Source organism: Alosa pseudoharengus, unplaced genomic scaffold (genome assembly GCF_046254945.1).
Source record: "Alosa pseudoharengus isolate Yale_2024_CS ecotype anadromous, Long Island Sound unplaced genomic scaffold, YU_APseudo_1.1 YU_APseudo_1.1_scf_12, whole genome shotgun sequence".
NCBI classification, from domain to species: Eukaryota; Metazoa; Chordata; class Actinopteri; order Clupeiformes; family Clupeidae; genus Alosa; species Alosa pseudoharengus.
The window spans coordinates 1,566,283-1,585,834 of NW_027468587.1; the positions used below are offsets into that span (position 1 = coordinate 1,566,283).

At 40.9% G+C, this 19,552-nt stretch overlaps 1 protein-coding gene across 2 annotated transcripts; it reads right to left on the bottom strand.

Moving 5' to 3' along the window:
• Positions 1 to 10,531: 10,531 nt before the first annotated feature.
• On the bottom strand, positions 10,532 to 18,567 carry LOC143118653 (glutathione S-transferase kappa 1-like). 2 transcript variants are annotated; one of them, XM_076279694.1, is made up of 8 exons: positions 18,434 to 18,567; positions 15,835 to 15,912; positions 15,361 to 15,442; positions 14,307 to 14,435; positions 13,599 to 13,744; positions 13,233 to 13,349; positions 11,242 to 11,335; positions 10,532 to 10,913 (listed from the first exon to the last, which is right to left on the bottom strand). In XM_076279694.1, exons 1-8 carry the CDS (start codon positions 18,434 to 18,436, stop codon positions 10,825 to 10,827), a joined length of 738 nt encoding a protein of 245 aa, XP_076135809.1. In that variant the 5' UTR covers positions 18,437 to 18,567; the 3' UTR covers positions 10,532 to 10,824. The 2 variants fall into 2 exon arrangements, with proteins under 2 accessions (XP_076135809.1, XP_076135810.1); XM_076279695.1 differs by lacking the exon at positions 13,233 to 13,349.
• Between the last annotated feature and the right edge of the window lie 985 nt (positions 18,568 to 19,552).

The following is a 19,552-nucleotide window of genomic DNA, read 5'->3' on the forward strand; positions in this document are numbered from 1 at the left end:
ACTCTGACCAGTAACCACTCATATACGTAAGACAGACATAGTCCCATTCAGACACTGACCAGTAACCACTCATATACATAAGACAGACATAGTCTGGGAGACCATTCAGACACTCTGACCAGTAACCACTCATATACGTAAGACAGACATAGTCCCATTCAGACACTCTGACCAGTAACCACTTATATATGTGTAACCCCTTCTTAACGGGTGTGCAGAGGCACTAGTTACGATCAGTACAATGGCGCAAACAGGATCCTACTGTAAGCTCTCAGCGGTGGAATGGTGAGCTGGCTGAGCTATTCCTGAATATCAGTAGGCTATTAAACAATTAAATACAATAAACAATAGCGCGGTGCCTCCACTGTAAAAATACTACACTTACCTTAAAGCTTGTGTAAAATGCACTTCTACAGAATAAGAATTATAGAATGTATGTGTAATTACACTAGTGGTGAATGCAGTCACAATGAATTGGCAATACACCGTGGAAATAATTTAATATAACTAGAAAATGCAATTCCAGGGAATTACCATTGCATGTAAATGCAAAAAAGCTGCTGTGTATAACATTATATTACTTACAGTATGATTATTCAGATTACAGTCTTACAGTATTCTTGAAAACCACTTACTTGGTTAGATGTTAGCTTAGAGTATATGACAGTCAGTCAATTCAATATTGATCAACATTCTTTGTTTTAATACAGCAGAATGATACTCAGAATAAACTAATAAACACTTACTAATGTAAGCTTGAAGTAAAAATCACAGTGTGTGTATATATATATACACACAGAACTTGATAATGCCAATCATATTATCCTAAGACAGATCTATTTATCAGTGGTAACTCTGAACTGGCAGCAACAGCTAGAGGCCTCAGTTAATGGTATTAGGTCAAATTTGATTGTGATATATACACTGAAGAATAAAAGAGTCAGCCCTTCAGATGATCAGTTTTAGACAGAACGACAGAACTAGACAGAACTTATTTTTCACACAGCACAGCTCAGGTCTAAAAAGAGAGGTCTAACAGCACAGCTATGTTTCACAGATGTTACAGCACAGGAATGATTCAAAGGTATGAATGGTTGACAAATATGATTCACAGGTATACATGTTCCCTATAGTTAGTGAGTATAGTCCTCACACAACAATATAGTTCTCAGAATGTCTCAGTGTAGATCTCAGATAAGTCTCAGTATGGTTAAATGGTATGTGCACAGATATGGTTACATGTTTGTAAGAATGTATGTTAGTATGTTGCTAGCAACATTGTCAGAGATGTATGGTTGACAGGTGTGCACACAGACAGGCACACACGTAATGTCATACATGGTCATCACCACTGGTCTGGTCTGGAACCTAAAAGACAAAAGCAAACAAGTTTAACAGTTGTGCCAAAACAATACAAGGAATGTCTGCAATTGTAGCCTATTCATGGCTTTCATAAGGTCCCTTTCCACAGGGGTATAATCAAGCACCAAATGCATTCATAATCTAGGTGCTTGCTTGTATACACCTGTGGAAAGGGACCTGATGAAACCCATCAATAGACAAACTATGATAGCATACCGTTATAGTGTTTACTTAGGCTACGTAAGAATCAGGAGCATAGAATGAAAACGTAGTCATGGCCTATTTGATACACAAACAAGCGGTGAACAACGTTACAAATTTGGTAAAAATAAAAACAGGAGCATATTTGTTAGCTTTAACTAAAATGTGAACGGTGAAAGCTATAACGTTATGACCATCAACAATGAGTCACGTTATTCATGCCCTTCATGACACCCATGATGGGTTTCATCAGGTTCCTTCACACAGTATAATCAAGCAACAGTCTGGATTCATAATCTATTCCAGGTGCTTGATTCTATACACCCGTGTAAAGTGACCTGATGTCGAATAAAATCAGAGCCATAGTATCTGTAGGCCTACTTACTTCTCTGGTTTACGTTAACGTTCTAGTTAAAACGCTGCCGGTTAGTGGGCCTAATGAACAAATGTAACGTTAACGTTAGTGCATTAGGCCTACGTTTGATTGTCGTTATCTATCGAAACCTACAGCTAACCGGTCACTGTAACGTTGACGACATATTAACGTTGATTAACAGTGGGTTTCCTTACATAATCAACGTAGCAAGGTGCTAACGTCCACTAGCCTATTTCACTAATGTTAAAACGTTAATGTTACCTAACGTTATAACGTTAGTGTAGTTTATGTTTCATACATTCATACATAGGCTATACGCTAACGTTACATAATGTTTGACGACATAAATGACTCAAATACCAAAAACCGGAACACTTACCTTGTCTGTAATTAGAGAAATGTGTCTGAATGAGAGTTTCACGAGCAAATAAAGTGACCACGGCACAGCAGCCGAAGACGTTCAGCAGATTCACAGCTCCAGGTAGCTCTGCTACTGTTGATTGAACATACAGTCTATGGTTGATTGCTTTCAGGTGGAGGTCGACGTCATAATGCTAAAGTTGCCGCCACGGCGGTCAATGTTAACTCTATGAGAATTTCTTGCTCTTTTATCGTAAATATCTCAAAAAGTATAAAGTTCACAAATGTAAAAAGACATTGTACAATTGTCCGTTACAAGACCTTTGTAGGAGTGTTTGAATGACGTCAAACGGTTCAGTGGTTTTAGAGCCTTTGAACGTCAAATTTGGTCGGAAGCAGAATAATAATTATAAGAAGAACAGCGATAATAGACCATTGCATTTACATGCAATGCAATAATCAAATATTTATTTAATAATATTAGCCACGTAATAAAAGTGACAACCCAATAGCTGACAAATGTCAGCGAGCGAACAATTCACTCCTAAGTTAAGGGGAACAGGGTAAACAAACGTTAACGTTAATGGACTTTAGCTAACGTTAATGGTTTAAGCTAACACAGTTAGCTTAAAGGAGAATTCCGGTGTGATATTGACCTAAAGTGTGTTGAAACATGATACCTAGTGTGAACGTATGTCTCATAGCCCATCTTGGCTTGTCCCCTGCACTCCAAAATCTGGCGCTAGTTAGCCGATGCTACCAACAGCTTTTTCAATGGTGGTGCTTCGGCATCGGGCTAGCCATGCAAATAAATCACTGTTTTACACCATTTACGAGGCTCAATGTATCTCCACACTTCATTGGTAGACTTCCGAGGGCCCTGACATTTAAAACGAGACATTGAGAACTTTAAAAAAGCACTGGTAGTTTACTTACAAGACGATTTATACAGACAGTATCTTAACGAAGTTTAGCGTTTGCAGCCATCTTGAATTTAGTCACGATAAGTCGAGCGACGAGTAAGAATGAACAGGTATGATAAGGGATCAGATTCCAAAAAAAATTCTGTGGAAATGCACCGGAATTCTCCTTTAAGCTAAAAAGTTAAGTTACCAGTATGGAAGACAATACAATATACAGACAGTAATGCACCGTGTAAAAGGTAACGGTAACACAGATAAACCACCATATGTAGACAATATACAATGATAATTGACAATATACAATAACCCCCAAGCGCTTTCTGTTGGAGCTCGTTGGTGCACAGGTGGCAGCTCTCTGAGCTGCAGGCAGGACAGCAACCGCTGAACGGCCCTCCAACTCGCCGGTGATCCAAGCGAGACGAGAGAACGGGTGTGTGTGTATGTCAGTGTAAATGCAGTTGACGTTACTCACGACCGATCACTCAGAACCGGGAGATTCCGCTCAGTCCTGACTTAGAGGATGGGAGGCAGCAATGTCCAATCTAGCCGAGGATGCGACTCCGGTGGAGGATGTTGCTGCAGTCAGCCGGCAAACCTCAACAGCAGCAGCGGGTAGTTGGCAGTTGGCACTCCGGTGGGCTCAGCACCGGAGGCAAAACGCAGTCGTCCCTGGGAGGTCTGGCTCCGGTGGGCCCAGCACCGAAGCACAAATCAAGTCCGTCTCCGAAGGAGAATGCAACAGGAGTTAAGTCAGCTAGCACCCAGGTCAGGATAGCTTCAGCTACAAAATAGCACAGACAAATAGCTAGCGGAAAATCTGACCAGGACTTGACCAATAACTTAAAAGAGAAAATAAACCTGAGGAGTAAACAAGTACGATGCGCCGATGTTACGGAGTAAGTGGGCCAATGAACTTGTCCAATGGTCTCCACAAACTACAGACAGCAAAGTATATCCTCTCTTTCTCCAGTGCAAACTCGGACTTAGTGTTAATTTCATCAGACGAGACGAGAGGAAATATGTTCGTCAACAACCTTTTTTTTCATGACTAAGACGAGATGACGATGAGACGGCACTAATGTCCTGAAACACTGACTAAGACTATCTTAAGATGCATTATTGTTGACGAAAAAAGACGAGACTAAAATGTTTTGCATGAAATAAAAACTAAGATAAAATCTCTCTTCATTTTCGTCTACAAAATGAGAAGACAGAATATCTAGCTGTTACGTTTTCAAAATATTCCGAATGAGTTCATGCTCCTGTAGGCTAGTCTACGTGCTGTTGCTGCAACCCTGTGGCTGCAACACGAAACTACATGAAACTTAGAGATTTCTGCCAGAGTTATGCTAACTACCTAAGCTTTATGACACAAGGCTACATACCCAGAAGTTGAAGCTTCTCTCATACAAATTTACATCCCCAGAATGTCCATACGAAAATGTTCAGCATGTAATGTCAACTATTTGACTAGTTACACTGATGATGCAAAGTTTGCTAGCAAGTAAGCTAATAGGGAAAGTTCGCTAGCAAGTTAGCTATGGCTAAGATGGAGAGTTTGCTTGGGGAATGTGTTGCCTTTGGGCGCATATCGCCATCTAGTGTGGCGGAGTAAAACATTAATACTTGGGTCTACGACAGTGTTTCTCAAACTTTTTCAGACGAAGGACCACTTAACTAACCCTAGCTAAAAAAAAAAGAAAGATTAGACCTACTTCAACAGTATATTAGTCTACACAATAGGCCTACTCACTGAACCACCTTGCTTATTGTCTTTGCACTTTGCTTATTGTGTCAGAGGATTCATATGATTTAAACTGGCATATCTTACATAGACAGTGTTGCAGAACTGTTTGGATTTACATACAAGTTGGTTCAATATTGCAAAACAACTCATCTATATTATATTTTACCACGTCTGCTCGCGGACCACTTGGGATAGCTTGCGGACCACCACACTTTGAGAAACACTGGTCTACGAATATCATGACAGTGGTCCAGTCAAATCTTTTACTGTCTATTGTCAAATCCCAGCCGAGCTATAATTGTAGCTTGACTTACCTGTTCATGTAAACATACTGACTGACAAAAAATCAGAATGAGTAATTATAACAGACGAGTAGCTCTGTGGACACACAATATTGTTGGAAAATTGAGATGTGTGAAACACTATTTGACTCAAATGGTAATCAGAAATAATTTGTTATATAAAAAAAAGACTAAAATGTTTTGACTAAAACTGACTAAGACTAAGATTTTCATTTGACTAAAACTAGACTAAAACGACGAGACTATTAGTCTACTAAAATTTGACTAACAAAAATTATATTTGAATGACTAAATATGACAAAGACTAAAAAGGACATTTCGTCACAAGACTAAGACTAAGACTAAATTAAAAATAAGTGACAAAATGAACACTACTCGGACTGATGAGACCCCCTCTCTGAGGAGATGGAACCTTCACATAACCCGCGATTTCGCGGGCATAAACAAATATCAAATAATGATTGGCTGAGTATAAAATTAAAATAAAACTTATCAAACAAATACATCTGCTTGGTCTATACAGAATTCCATATCACAACATAAACATTTAAACAAAGCATTGTGGTCATTGTAGTGACAGGGGAAAAACACTAGCCTAGAAATCTAGACGCGCCCCTAGCGGCAGCAAATTACATTTGCTGCCAGGGCTAGTCTAGCAACTCTCCGTTGGCTTGTGAGCTCCAGAAATCGAAACCTAATCAGGACATTGAAATCGTGTATAGAGTCGTTTGGTGGGCTTAACATAATGATTGATGGCAGAGTTGCAACGGTTTGGCTTGAATTCCCTGCTACTTGAAAACAAATATCCTATTGCGTGCAGAGGGAATTTGAAAGACAACTGATTATCCCGCCTCTCGGACTGAGCACTGCGAACGGTGAGTGCCCAGACCCTACATTTTAATGTGGGTCTGGCTTGCCAGGCTAGAAAAACACAGGAATAGAGGCTAAACTGCAAACACTTTTTGCAGGTGCTTACATACGTAACACAGACATAGTCTCATAGTCCCATTCAGACACTCTGACCAGTAACCACTCATATACGTAAGACAGACAGAGTCCCATAGTCCCATTCAGACACTGACCAAAACAAACCCCCAAGGGACAGATGACACTATAGCTACATATTCTATAGACTGTAGTACAGGGTGAGGGGGCAGTACAGGGTGAGGGGGTAGTCCAGGGTGAGGGGGTAGTACAGTAGTACAGGGTGAGGGGTAGTAGGGTGAGGGGGTAGTCCAGTAGTACCAGAGGCGATTGCTCTAAGACTACAGGGGAAGCTCAGCCTCCTCTAAAATATCACGGGAAATCGCATCAAATAAAGGCCTATTCACACCAAGAACGAGAACGATAACTATAACCATAACGATAAAAGCGTTCACACTGAACAACGATAAACAAAGTCTCTCCTTGTGTTAATGAATGTGATGGTTAAAATTCAATGGGTTCTGATTGGCTATTAGCTTTTTATCGTTCTGAAAATCGCTCTGAAAGTGATCCCCAACGATATCGTTCTTCATGTTGTTATCGTTATAGTTTATGTGTGAACGTCGTCATTCATATTAACGAGAACGATATTTATTTATAGCTATCGTTATCGTTATCGTTCTTGGTGTGAATGGGCCTTAACACTATTACATTAGCTTCTAGCCTACTATATTCCCACTAGAACATGCTGAAAACATGTTCATCTTCATGGCTAGTTTGTTCAGCAATAAGGTTTTGCCGGTCATTTATTGTGATTTCGCACCCGTAATACATTGCTGTGACGACACGATCCATCAAAAAACCATGCAAAAAACCCATAGACGCTCGGCTTCACTGGACTTTCAATGGCACTACAGAGTGGGCTGATCTCAGTGCAGAAAAGCTACACGTTAATTGGACAAGCGCCACAAAATCGTCATTTCCAGGAAAGCCCGGCGTCTCTGGGAGTGAATGGGACAGTGGGATGGCCCGGACTATCAGTTGCGTTAAAATTGTTTCAACGTCCACCACCAGAATGATGATTTGATTACTACCCATCTCCATAGAAACGGACGCGGTAGTAGCAAGGGGGCAGGCGAATTCCCGGAAGTAGAAGCATCGATGTAGCGGTGGTTATCAACTCTCTGCTAACCCCATAGAACGCCCTTTCATTTAGGATTTTTTTGAACTCCCATAACTTCATATAACATATATCATGTGCCGATATTTTAGCTTCTGTGTTATCTACATAAACAATAAAAGGCAAAACAAGACTCGACTACCTCGTACGTAACGTTAGGTTCCCGTAAGAAGAATGTTTAGCATGTCCGGTTGAAGGGAAGCTAACGCACTGAAGGGAGATAACCGTATTGTTTGGATAAGAAGCGTAGTCCAGCCAGCACGGAAACTCGTGAACAAAGCTATGTAGCCTACAATAGCATTGTATGTTAAGGTAAAGCATAGAGGCAAGTAAACCTAATGAAAAACAGTCGTTTTACCATTAGGTAGTCTAAGCATAATCATTTCAGAGGTTTTCGATGGATTGACCGTAGGTCAGAAAAGTGGAAAGAAGATTAGCTTCAAGACTAGAAGCTATAACTTTTTTGTTTTGTTTTACCATGACTGTTTTTGAAGATGATCATGTGAGGTAGTTTCAACATTAACACGACTTGATATCACTTGTGAGGATGATATTAATAATAATACATAAATAAATGTTTAACTTTGATGACTTTGAAGGCGAAGGAAGTGTGAGAAGAATTTCTGTGTATCTATCATATAAGTTACAAGATTCAGTTCGATGGCTAACGTCACGAAGTTAAGTGCGAGTCTGCGCAGTAAAGGGGGGACCAACTGAAAAATGACTCAGTGCCCTCCCATTGAGAACGACGGAGTCTGTTCGTCCATTTCTTTTACTGTCTATGGGTAGTAGCCTTCTAGCCTCAGCTGGCCAATCACAGGGCGAGTAGGGCGGGACTCTTCCCCTACCACCCTACAAAAAAAAAATTTGCGTCCCGGACGCCGAGCTTCTGTATGATGATTGGAGGAACCGGCATAGAGGCTGGACTCTTTGTGATTGACAGCATATGTCGCGATCTGACAGGAAGTGGTTAAAGTTCCAGGGATGCGTTAGTGTTGGCAGGTGAAGTCGAGAGGCAAGGCAAGTTGCAGCTCAAATTCTCATAATTTGGGAGCAATACAGTCGGTTTCTATTTGTCTTTGTAAATAGCATACCTTAAATAAAACCGAAATGTGGAGTTACAGAGTTTGTCACTTGCTTTTGATTCAGTTGTGTATTTAGGCTAAGTTAGGTAGCGCGCTATATGACGGTGTAAGCTACATTATGCCATGTCTGCCATGCCAACTCTATAGCCTACAGTTTAAAATAATTTTTGGCCTCAAATAACAATATAGCACCTTAATAATATTAATTTAATAATTGACCATTTTTATCAGAGCTTCCCCTGTTCCAAAGAGCAGTAGTACAGGGGAGGGGGTAGTACACGGTAAGGGGGTAGTACAGTAGTACAGGGTGGGGGGGGTAGTACAGGGTGAGGGGGTAGTCCAGTAGTACAGGGGGAGGGAGCAGTACATGGGGAGGGGGCAGTACAGGGGCAGTAAAGGGTGAGGGGGGGTAGTTCAGGGTGAGGGGGCAGTACAGTAGTACAGGGTGAGGGGGTAGTCCAGGGTGAGGGGGTAGTCCAGTAGTACAGGGTGAGGGGGTAGGGAGGGGTGTGGGGGCAGTACAGTAGTTCAGGGTGAGGGGGCAGTACAGGGTGAGGGGGTAAACGCAATTCTCACAGGCTGCAGGACTGATGATGATGGGGTATGATTGATTCAGAATCTGTCTGGATGTCATACCTTTTTTTTGACGGATTCTAAACTCATCACCGTTTTCAGTCACAACTCGTAGCCTGGAAGTGAGCGGGGCATTTCAATTGCGCCGCTACAAAACGCTATTTTTATACCTCTTCTACAGTTCCAAACAACATAACACTTACGTGGTAGTGAGTAGAGGGTCCCTAAAGCCAAACCGAAGTATCCCGAGGTCTTTATGTGGTCGAATAGAGAGTCCAGAATGAATTTCATCAAGCCAGTACCTTTCCGGAAATGTCCGTAGGAGTCTTATTGCTGTGTAACACGCTCTGGAAATTCACAATTTCGTCGCCGTTTAAAAAAAAAAAACATAGTCCAGTCCATACAACTTCATTTCAATTTCGAAAGAAATACTGGACTATGTTTTTTTTTTTTTTTTTAAAACGGCGACGAAATTGTGAATTTCCAGAGCGTGTTACAAAACACTCAGCAATAAGACTCCTACGGACTTTCCCCTCAAGGTGGCGGCAAAGATGGCAAAATTTCCGGAAAGGTACTGGCTTGATGAAATTCATTCTGGACTCTCTATTCGACCACATAAAGACCTCGGGATACTTCAGTTTGGCTTTAGGGACCCTCTACTCACTACCACGTAAGTGTTATGTTGTTTGGAACTGTAGAAGAGGTACAAAAATAGCGTTTTGTAGCGGCGCAATTGAAATGCCCCGCTCACTTCCAGGCTACGAGTTGTGACTGAAAACGGTACAATCGAACTTTCTCAAAACACATCCGAATGACATAATTTTGATGTCAACTCAACGTATGTACCCCCAATCATCCGGAAATCGATCTGAAGTGCATTTTACTCCGGATAATTCCTTTAATTATGTTATGAGCACCTTGTGGAGCACCACACTTTTAGAGATTTCTTTTTGGCTTGCAGAGGTACTGTTGGTCTGTTAAACATGGATAAGAATAAGATGTAAAATACTGTAACTATAGCTATTATCTACAGCATTAACAAAATAGGACCTCTTATCAAACCATGTGGCTTATGTGAAGTGGAGGACCATTTGCCCATGATCGTGTATTTGCATGCACGGGGAAGTTAATTATAGTGAAGTTCCTCTCTGTGGCCATGTCTGCGAGGCAAGCCAGTTGAGTTTTGTTGCCCAATTCTGCTGAGTTCATTTGAGTTGATGCTATTTGAGGATTAGGCGTGTAAGATTCAGCACGGACTAAGAATGACTACCGAATAACTCATTTTACAGTAACATACAACATACACCCTATGCACATACTACCAGATGTGACCCAGAGGCCAACTGCCTGGTAAACATATTGTGAAAAGAATGCATGTAGAGATCAAAACGTTTGTTTGTATAATAACTGGTCATCAGTGAGACGTCAAAGAGATCAGAGGCCAAGTGTTTGGTTCCTGAGAAATCACAGAACTAACAACACCATAAACAACACCATATTTAGAAAAGAATAACATATTTTATTACATCAATAAAGTTGACTTGACTTGACATTAATATAAATACTGAAATATCTGTAATATGTACACAAACTATTTTTAATAGTCACTTTCTTTTTCATTTCCACAACCAAGGGCTTTTTAGCACAGTAGTAGTGCTGCTACTGGGTCTGAGTTGGGGTGTGGTAGGCTGGGGCTAAATTAGCACAGTAGTAGCATGTACTTAAGTAAACAGTAGTCCCATATCCAACTCATTAAAGAAGATATCAATGTCTCTGTCCAAAGAGGACGTCTCAATGGGCCATGGCTGCTCTCATAAAGGCTGGTTGTTGACTGAGAGTTACTGACGGGTGCACAGGCTGTGGTCCCATCCACTTCTCACCTGCAACACATGACAAAGACACGATTGGAGAAATAGACATGGAGGATTTGAATACAGCTGCAACACATGACAAAGACACGATTGGAGAAATAGACATGGAAGATTTGAATACAGCTAAAGGTGATGAGTCATGGAACAACCTTTTGAGCAATGTTGCTGGTGCATTAACAGCTGTGCAATACTACAGCTAGGTAAATACTAGTAAATATAGATAATGGCTTGTTACAGTTAGCTACATCATCATGTGATTGATATGATCAACTCATTTTGACAATACTAAAACTCTAAATGCTTAGTTAACAAATCCTACCAAGTGGGTTTTACTGACCGAGACAGTGAGCCATTAGTTCAAATCTGTCTGATCCAAAGAAGATTTTGGCCTCTCCGTTTCCATGGCAGACCGTGAGGGGGAATCCAAAACCCTAAGAAGACATTAAGGAGGGGGGGTAAAAAAGACACTGTGAGCAATGCTATATCAGAAAAGAATATCTTTAGCCTAATGCCCTCTTTCAGACTAGTGCAGCAAGAATGTATATAGTTTGATTAAAAACATTTCCACATAGTGAGATTGTGTAGCTGAGATCAGGAGTATGTTTCCCAAAAGGATAGTTGCTAATTATGCAGATGCATACAAAACAATATTTTGAACTGGTGCATCTCTTGACCTGTGGTTGAAGCACAGTTCCGGGGATCTTTTTGTCTGACATGGCACTGATATTGGTGTTCAAATGAATAATTAATGTTTAACGTTTAACGTTAAAGTTAATAAAAAACGCAAGTTGAAGACACACCTGCAGGCAATAATGCAGATGTGCAGCTCTGTTTAGTGCGTTGATGATATTAATATTCTCTTATTGTGAGAAATATGAATATTCTCTTATTGTGAGAAAGGAAACATAATGTGCCTCACCCCACTGAGTCACAGACAAACTATGTTAAATAAGTAAGAATAGAGGGGACACCTGGTTTATTCTACATGTTTATCTTAAATTATTAAATTAAATTATTATGTATACGATTCAAATCAGTCATTCATTTTACAAGATCAGCCTATATGAACAAATGAATAAACTTGACCTAGACAATAAAATAAAGTTTAAAATCACAGATGAAACTGGGAGCCCATCACATGTGTTATGTACAGGTGTGTCATTCCACGTGCTACCACAAGACATTAACCATATTAGCACTAATCACTAAATTTGGGAAACTATCATGGTTCAAATTCAAAGAGTATATTGGTCTGACAGTTTTGGTAAATCATGGGTAGTTAGATGTTGGTTAGATGGACAATGCATCGTACCAAGTTCAAAGCTAACCTCCATAGTTGTATGAGAAACAAACTCCTGAGAGAAAAAGGAGGTCTACATGACGCTGGGTTTTTTTGAAACCGGTGAATTTGTTTTATCGGTTAGGCCTTGCGTCTACACGACCCTGGCATTTTAGGAGGCTGTAACCAATATTTTTTGAAACCGGGTTCCGAAGTGAGATTTTTTTAAACAGCCGGTTAACTTTTGCTGTGTAGACAGCAAAGTCTAGGAAATGAACAGGCTCTCTGTAGACGGGATCTGGTATCAGCCTTTTGTGGCTAAATTAGAAGCACACCATTAGCTTAACCAGAGACTTTCTAATGTGGAGACACAGCACTCAAAAAATCCTCCATAGAAATGCATGGGGCTAGTTTGTAACGCCAATATGGCCGTTGTCTACACATATCCCACCCCTTCCTCGGCAAAACGTCGACATGTGAATACATTGAGCCAATCATGTGATGTGATGTGAATACATTGAGCCAATCATATGGTGTGTTGTGAAGACATCGTGCCAATCATGTTTTCAACTTTAATTATTTTTTCAGTTGAATTGAAAACTGAATTGTCTGTAGTCTCCCTATTTAATGTGACTTTAACTAACTGCTTTAACAAAGTTTTGTCTTCTAATTAAATGTGTAAAAATGCTATTGCACGGCCGTCACAGCGCCATCCACTGGTCTGGCGTATGCACTACAGCACTTTTAGCCACTTTCACCTCTGTGTGTGCGCCACCCACTGGCCTGGCATGTGCACTACAGCACTTTTAGCCACTTTCACCTCTGTGTGTGCGCCACCCACTTGCCTGGCATGTGCACTACAGCACTTTTAGCCACTTTCACCTCTGTGTGTAGACGCAAGGTTTTTTGCGTTTTTACCGGTATAGTTAAAGGTGTGAAAGCGGTAAGAAAATATACACCTGTTGGTTTCGTGTAGATGTGGCCTTAGATAAAGTAAAGTTTTACACAGGCAGTGACAAATAAATCAAAGTGGATGTAAAGGAACTAACCCCATAATCAAGGGCTTCTTGGGTAGTTGTCCACAACTTGTCCTTGATTGCCTTACTCTGAGACATTTCCAGTAATTCTTGTACCTTCTTGTCAGATAGTCCAGCATTTAGACCCACCTGTAGTGAGAAAAAGCATGTATGCAAATCAACATATCAGATGTAAACGCGCAGATATGTGATGGGTGGGACTGTTGAAGCACTGATGTCAGTTATTGGTGTTCAAATTAATAATTAACGTTAAGTTAATAAAAAAACAAGTTGAAGACACACACCTGACTAAACACGCAGACATGTACACACAAAAATCACACAAACATACATCAGATATGTGATGGGTGGGATATAGTGTAGCTATTAATATGGTACCTCTGCAAGAGAGCTGAGCTGGGTGATGTCTTGGCTATTACTCCAGATTCTCATCCACAGCTCCCTGGACACCTTCTCCACCTGGGCATCTCCACCTGTCTCCTTCTCAGCCACTGCAGTCACAAAGCGCATGGCCTCCAGAGAACCTGAAAGCAAACGGCAGAAACATGTTACACAGACAAATGCACATAAATGATTATCGCCAGAGAATAGCAAAGAGATGTTATGACAAGATAAGAACAGAACAGATTGGTGCAAAGATGAAGTATCTCAATCTTAATATCATCTTAATCTTTTGACTATAAAAGCATTTAAAGCAACACCAAAGAAGTTTTCCTCTGTCGCACGCACTATTAGTTTATCCAGCACCGGCTTTGCAAATAAGAATGTCCACAGACAAGGTAGAATATGTTGCATGATGTTATGAAAGTACGATGTATTGCGACATCAGATGCAAGTCAAATTTGTAGTTTCTTATGTCTCATTCCATCGAACCAAAAATCCGCTACCGATCTGGCAAACTTACATAGTGCGGTTATAGAAAAATAGAGGGCCGCGAAACGAATGCAGAAGTGGCGTTCACCCTGTTACGAGTTGATGAACCACTGGAACGATTTGGAAACATTATTTTAAGGTACAAAAAACTCTTTGGGGTTAAATCGGAGCTGATCTGAATCAAAGCTGAAATCTATATGATCCTGAGCATACCTTTGGTCATCAAAACATTGACAGGCTGAGCAGGAACTCTGAGTGGAACTCCAGCGTAGGAGCCCAAGCGGAGAAGGTCTGCTGCCATGTAGTGGAATTTTCTAGGAACATCATCAGGACTCCTATTACCTACAACATACAGTGAAGTTGAGTGAGGTGAGGTGATTCATTTATATTGTAACTTTGATGGAATCAAAGGCTGGGGAGATTTGGGAAGGAAATGCCATCATTTTACCTTTCTACACATACAAGCTTAAGCATAATCTTAGACCAAATGCTAAACAACCTATTAAGATATCTAGTATACTCTTTTGATCCTGTGATCCTGTGAGGGAAATTTGGTCTCTGCATTTATCCCAACCCGTGAATTAGTGAAACACTCTCAGTGTACACACAGTGAGGTGAAGCACACACTAATCCCGGCGCAGTGAGCTGCCTGCAACAGCGGCATTCGGGGAGCAGTGAGCGGTTAGGTGCCTTGCTCAAGGGCACTTCAGCCTTGCCTACAGGTCGGGGTTCAAACCGGCAGCCCTAACCAGTCCGAAGCCCTAACCAGTAGGCCACGGCTGCCCCACTTCCTCTTCCACATCTTCCTCACCTTCCTAGAATAATGGCATAATTTTTCAGAAAATACAAAAAACTGAACCAAAAATTGAATGATGATTTAAGCAAAGAAAAAATTGTCAAAAAATGACTTATGCCATTATTTTAGGAAGGTGAATATAATACTTGTAGTGTGATGATTTGTAGTGTTTATCTCCTGCCACTAGGTGTCAGTATTGTTCTTTAATTAGATAAGAGTCAATACGTTTAAGATTGGAGTTAGTAGAAGATACGACTAAAGATGTAATGTGAAATCTGCTCTGGCTTAATAAAAGAAATGACAGAAACTAAATTAATTTTTTTAAGAGAACAAAGCAGAGACTATATTACAGCCAACAAAAAGCAAGATATAGTGGATTGTGTTATCAGCTATACAGGCTGACATGTCATGAAATTAGCAGAAGTAATACATCTCTGTGTTGGTTTGTAGAGGATTAGAAGTTTTCCTTACCGGCACCTTTATAGACTCCACCCAGAAGGGCAGGTCGCAACTTCAGATTGATATTCCATACATTCCTGTACCGACAGAACACCTAAAGCAGACGGTAAAATAAACACTTTTACTTATCCCCATGAGTTAAACCTACCTACATTATTAGTTTACTGATCCCCAGGAGTTAAACCTACCTACATTATTAGTTTACTGATCCCCATGAGTTAAACCTACCTACATTATTAGTTTACTGATCCCCATGAGTTAAACCTACCTACATTATCAGTTTTCTTATCCCCATGAGTTAAACCTACCTACATTATCAGTTTACTTATCCCCATGAGTTAAACCTACCTACATTATTAGTTTACTGATCCCCATGAGTTAAACCTACCTACATTAGTTTAAAAACAATCATGTAGCATGGGTAAGCAATTAAAACATTAAAAACTGATATTCAACAATAATCGATACAACAATATCAACACTTACCTCAAATGCTAGCCATGAGTAAGGGGATATTACATCATAAAACAATTCCACCAGTTTCAGTTTGCCGTAACTTGACATCTAGGAATAAGAGATCAATAGCGTTAAAGGGAATACTGGCCACAAGCACACAGGCCAGTCCTGCAGTCCACACACAGTCCTCTGGGGATCGCTGTAACTGACATTTGAGTTCAAATATCAATAACCTTTCACAAGTAGTGGACTGTATCTTGGCTCGTTCAGGACACAATTCAAGCCCTACTACACAATGCACTACAATGGAAATGACGCACGCCTCGAACCGGGACTTCATCTGGCACGGCCCTTTCTACTCGACACAAGCTCCAAAGCTTCATTGGGCACATCACTAGCAGACGCGTCTCTGAGCTTGTGCAGTTGATGCTAGACTGTTATAGGAGGGGGCTAGGGATCGGTCAATTACTGTTTTCTGTTTGTTTTTTTAAGTTATCGCTCTTCAATATCTTGCACAACAGACGTGATAGCGGAATGTAAACGTCTAGCTTCTCTAGGGACAGCCTTTTTGTTGTAAACAAAATCGAGGGAAGCGCACTCAGGTGACGAATGACTAGGTACCGTTGCTCATGTGTCCCTCATCATATAAAGCCCCGCCCTAACGGTTTGTTTGGTGTGCAGTGCGCACGGCTTTCATAAGGCCATAGGCTTTCATAAAGCCAGACTAAATCAAGTCCAACCTCAAATTTTGTGGGCGGGGTTACATTTGGGCTAGCTTCCAGGCTACATTAACACTGATACACTTATGTAACAGCAAAACACATGCTCAGGAAAACAACACTAACCCTGCTAAACATAATCAAAATAAAAACTTTCAAGTTCTATTTGTATGGTGAACTATTTGATTCTCAGCAGAAGCCTTGACACGGTCACAAAATAATTGTAGGTCCTGTCCACATAAACAGGTAAATATGAACACACAGTAGTATTTCTCTGTTTAGCCTGACTGTCCACATTAAAGGCTGCTCCACATGAACTCAGATATTTTTCAATAAGTTTTGGCCTTTCATCCACACACATTAAAAGACATATTGTGTGAAGTTATTTTCCCATTTTGGACAGTAGCTGTATGAATGAGTTCAGGGGCATTCATCAGTTTCATTCATGGTTATAGCTGTCCAGCCTACATTGTAGTAACAGTATCTACACTGGACTGTTTTGATGTTGGATGTTAACTCTCCACACCAACCCATCTCCAGTAGGGCCTACCATACTGTTTTAAATTGGGTTTAACAAAGATGCGTAAGTAGTTCTGTATTCTGTTTTAACGTTATTTTGTCATTTTTGCTGCTATGCCCTGTTATGTCTCCTAATTGTTTTCCAGTGATGATGGTAGATATGAAGTTTTCCTATAAATGTGCATAATAGCCTATAGCAGGGGTGTCAAACATAAGGCCCGGGCCGGGGGCCAGATCAGGCCCGCCAGCAGGTTTTATATGGCCCCCCAGATGTTTATGGGTAGGAAGGGAAAATTAAAGGGGGAAAAAGATATTCACATCCAGTTGTCTTGAACAATGTGTAATAACCAATATCTCTATGATAAATTGACTACAAATCATGCTCTGGAAAAAGTGCATGCAGAAAAATGATAATACCATGACAATGGGCCCCCACGGGTCTCATTCCAACAAATCCGGCCCACTGCCTAATTAGGGGTTTGCACAGCGTGTCATCAGATTTGGACGTTGCCATATTGGAGATACTCGCCTCATTAGAAAGCATTAGGCACTGAAGTAAATCCCTAACATCGTAAAGGAAAATGGTTAATTATTGCCGTGTTTTAGGTTGTACCAATAGGTCAGACTGAGAAAAACATCTGGTGTAGGTATCAACTTCCAAAAGTTATTAGAAAACCAGGGAGAAAGGAGAATAATTCCAGAAGTTATCAGAGGAAGGGGGGCGCTTGTGGTTGAACTTGGTACTTCGTCTCCCTCACCCAACTCATATGGATCTGCGCTGCCAATAAACTGTAATTTCTTGAAACATCGCGCATTTTCTTGTGGTCCAAGTCCTGCCCTATATGCCTTTGCATCTTAGACGCATTTTGATTAGTTTTTCTGTTGTTTAGACACGGCTACAATCACGTAAGATATCCAAAGTGCATAATACTTCATTGTACTTCATTCACAGAGTATCGCCAATATGGCCGCACGTGCTGGGTTACCATGGTTACCGGCCAGAACGTGACGTCCGTGCAAACCCCTAATATGAGTTTGACCCCCAGGCCTATGGTAGGCTAACAACCAGACAAGAAAATTACACAAAAAAAAGCCAAGTGTAACACCATGAGCTAATGTCACGATGATGATGTAAAACTAGTTGCCTGATATCCTACCTCAAGTTTCATAGTGTTACGTTAGACAACCAACAAACATGATGCTACTTCTATTGCTATTAAAATATAAGAACAAATGATGGTAGTTTATAGGCTAAACTTTGCCTAAGTACATGGGAAACTATGCAAGAGTTAGACTGAGGAAGTTCATATAAAATGGACAAAATGCTTTGCTTCAGCTTCTGCACTGACACTGTCAAAAGTTAACTTGAAATGTCAATAGTGAAATATTACCATAGAGCCTCTTCCAGGTCCAGCGTGAGTAGTCTATCCTCAGAAATCAGCAGTTAACAGAATGGTACGACAATCATTGTATCTGTGAGACCGGTTAGCTTTTAAGGTGTCTCATTTGCCTAATACCCCTCCCTTCCCTCCAGGGTGCGGGCGTGACATGAGTCATGGGCATGTGATGCAGCGTGCTCCTTGGTCAAACTGGCACGTCGCCATGGTTTCCGTTGTTTGGTTACAGTTCCCGGTGTTAAATGTTTGTCCATGCATGAAAGCGTTTCACGATTGATGACGTTTCTTCGACAGATGTGGGCGCTTGCAAATAGATATTTTATTGATCCCCAAGGGGAAATTCAAGAATTCAATCACAAAAACGAAAGTAGACTACATAAAACCACTGTGTAAACACTGCAACAACACATAATTGACACAGCAAAGGCTACGTAGGATATCACACCCTTATTCCCGGCCACAGCAATCACACCCTTATTCCCGGCCACAGCTGAGGCTCGGATTAGGCTATTCAGCAACAGAAATAGCGTTTCTTTCTCCCCACCCTCTCTCACACACGATCGAGATAGATAGATAGATAGATAGATAGATAGATAATTATATTTATTGATCCTCAAGGGGATAGGCCTAGGCCTAAACTTCCCCGGAAAAAACACAAAGAACTGAGTAGCCTATTACACCACAAATGACTGCTGACTCCGTCACCACTGCTGCCGGACGTGGGATTTGTCGGAGGATGAGACCCGCGATCGCACTAGAAGGGCACAAACTCCCTAATTTAGGCCTAATGGTGCTTACTCAAAATGATTTGTCAACAGTACCGACGCAGGAAAGATTGCCCACGTCCCAGCACGGCAGCCATTTATCTCATCCCTCATTAACAAATGCAGCACAGGTGTGCTAAGTGTAACTGGGTAGACTTCTGCGTTGTGTTGATTATTATGACCGCCGCTAGCGAAGCGGTCATATAGGGATTGTCAACGTTTTTTTTTCTTTTTTTTTTTTTCCCTCATCTACTTCCTGAAATTTTGGTCAACGATACCCGGGGCACCGAAACACCGGGGCACATGAAATTTGGTGGGTATATGTAGCCCCACTAGACTTTTACGGAAA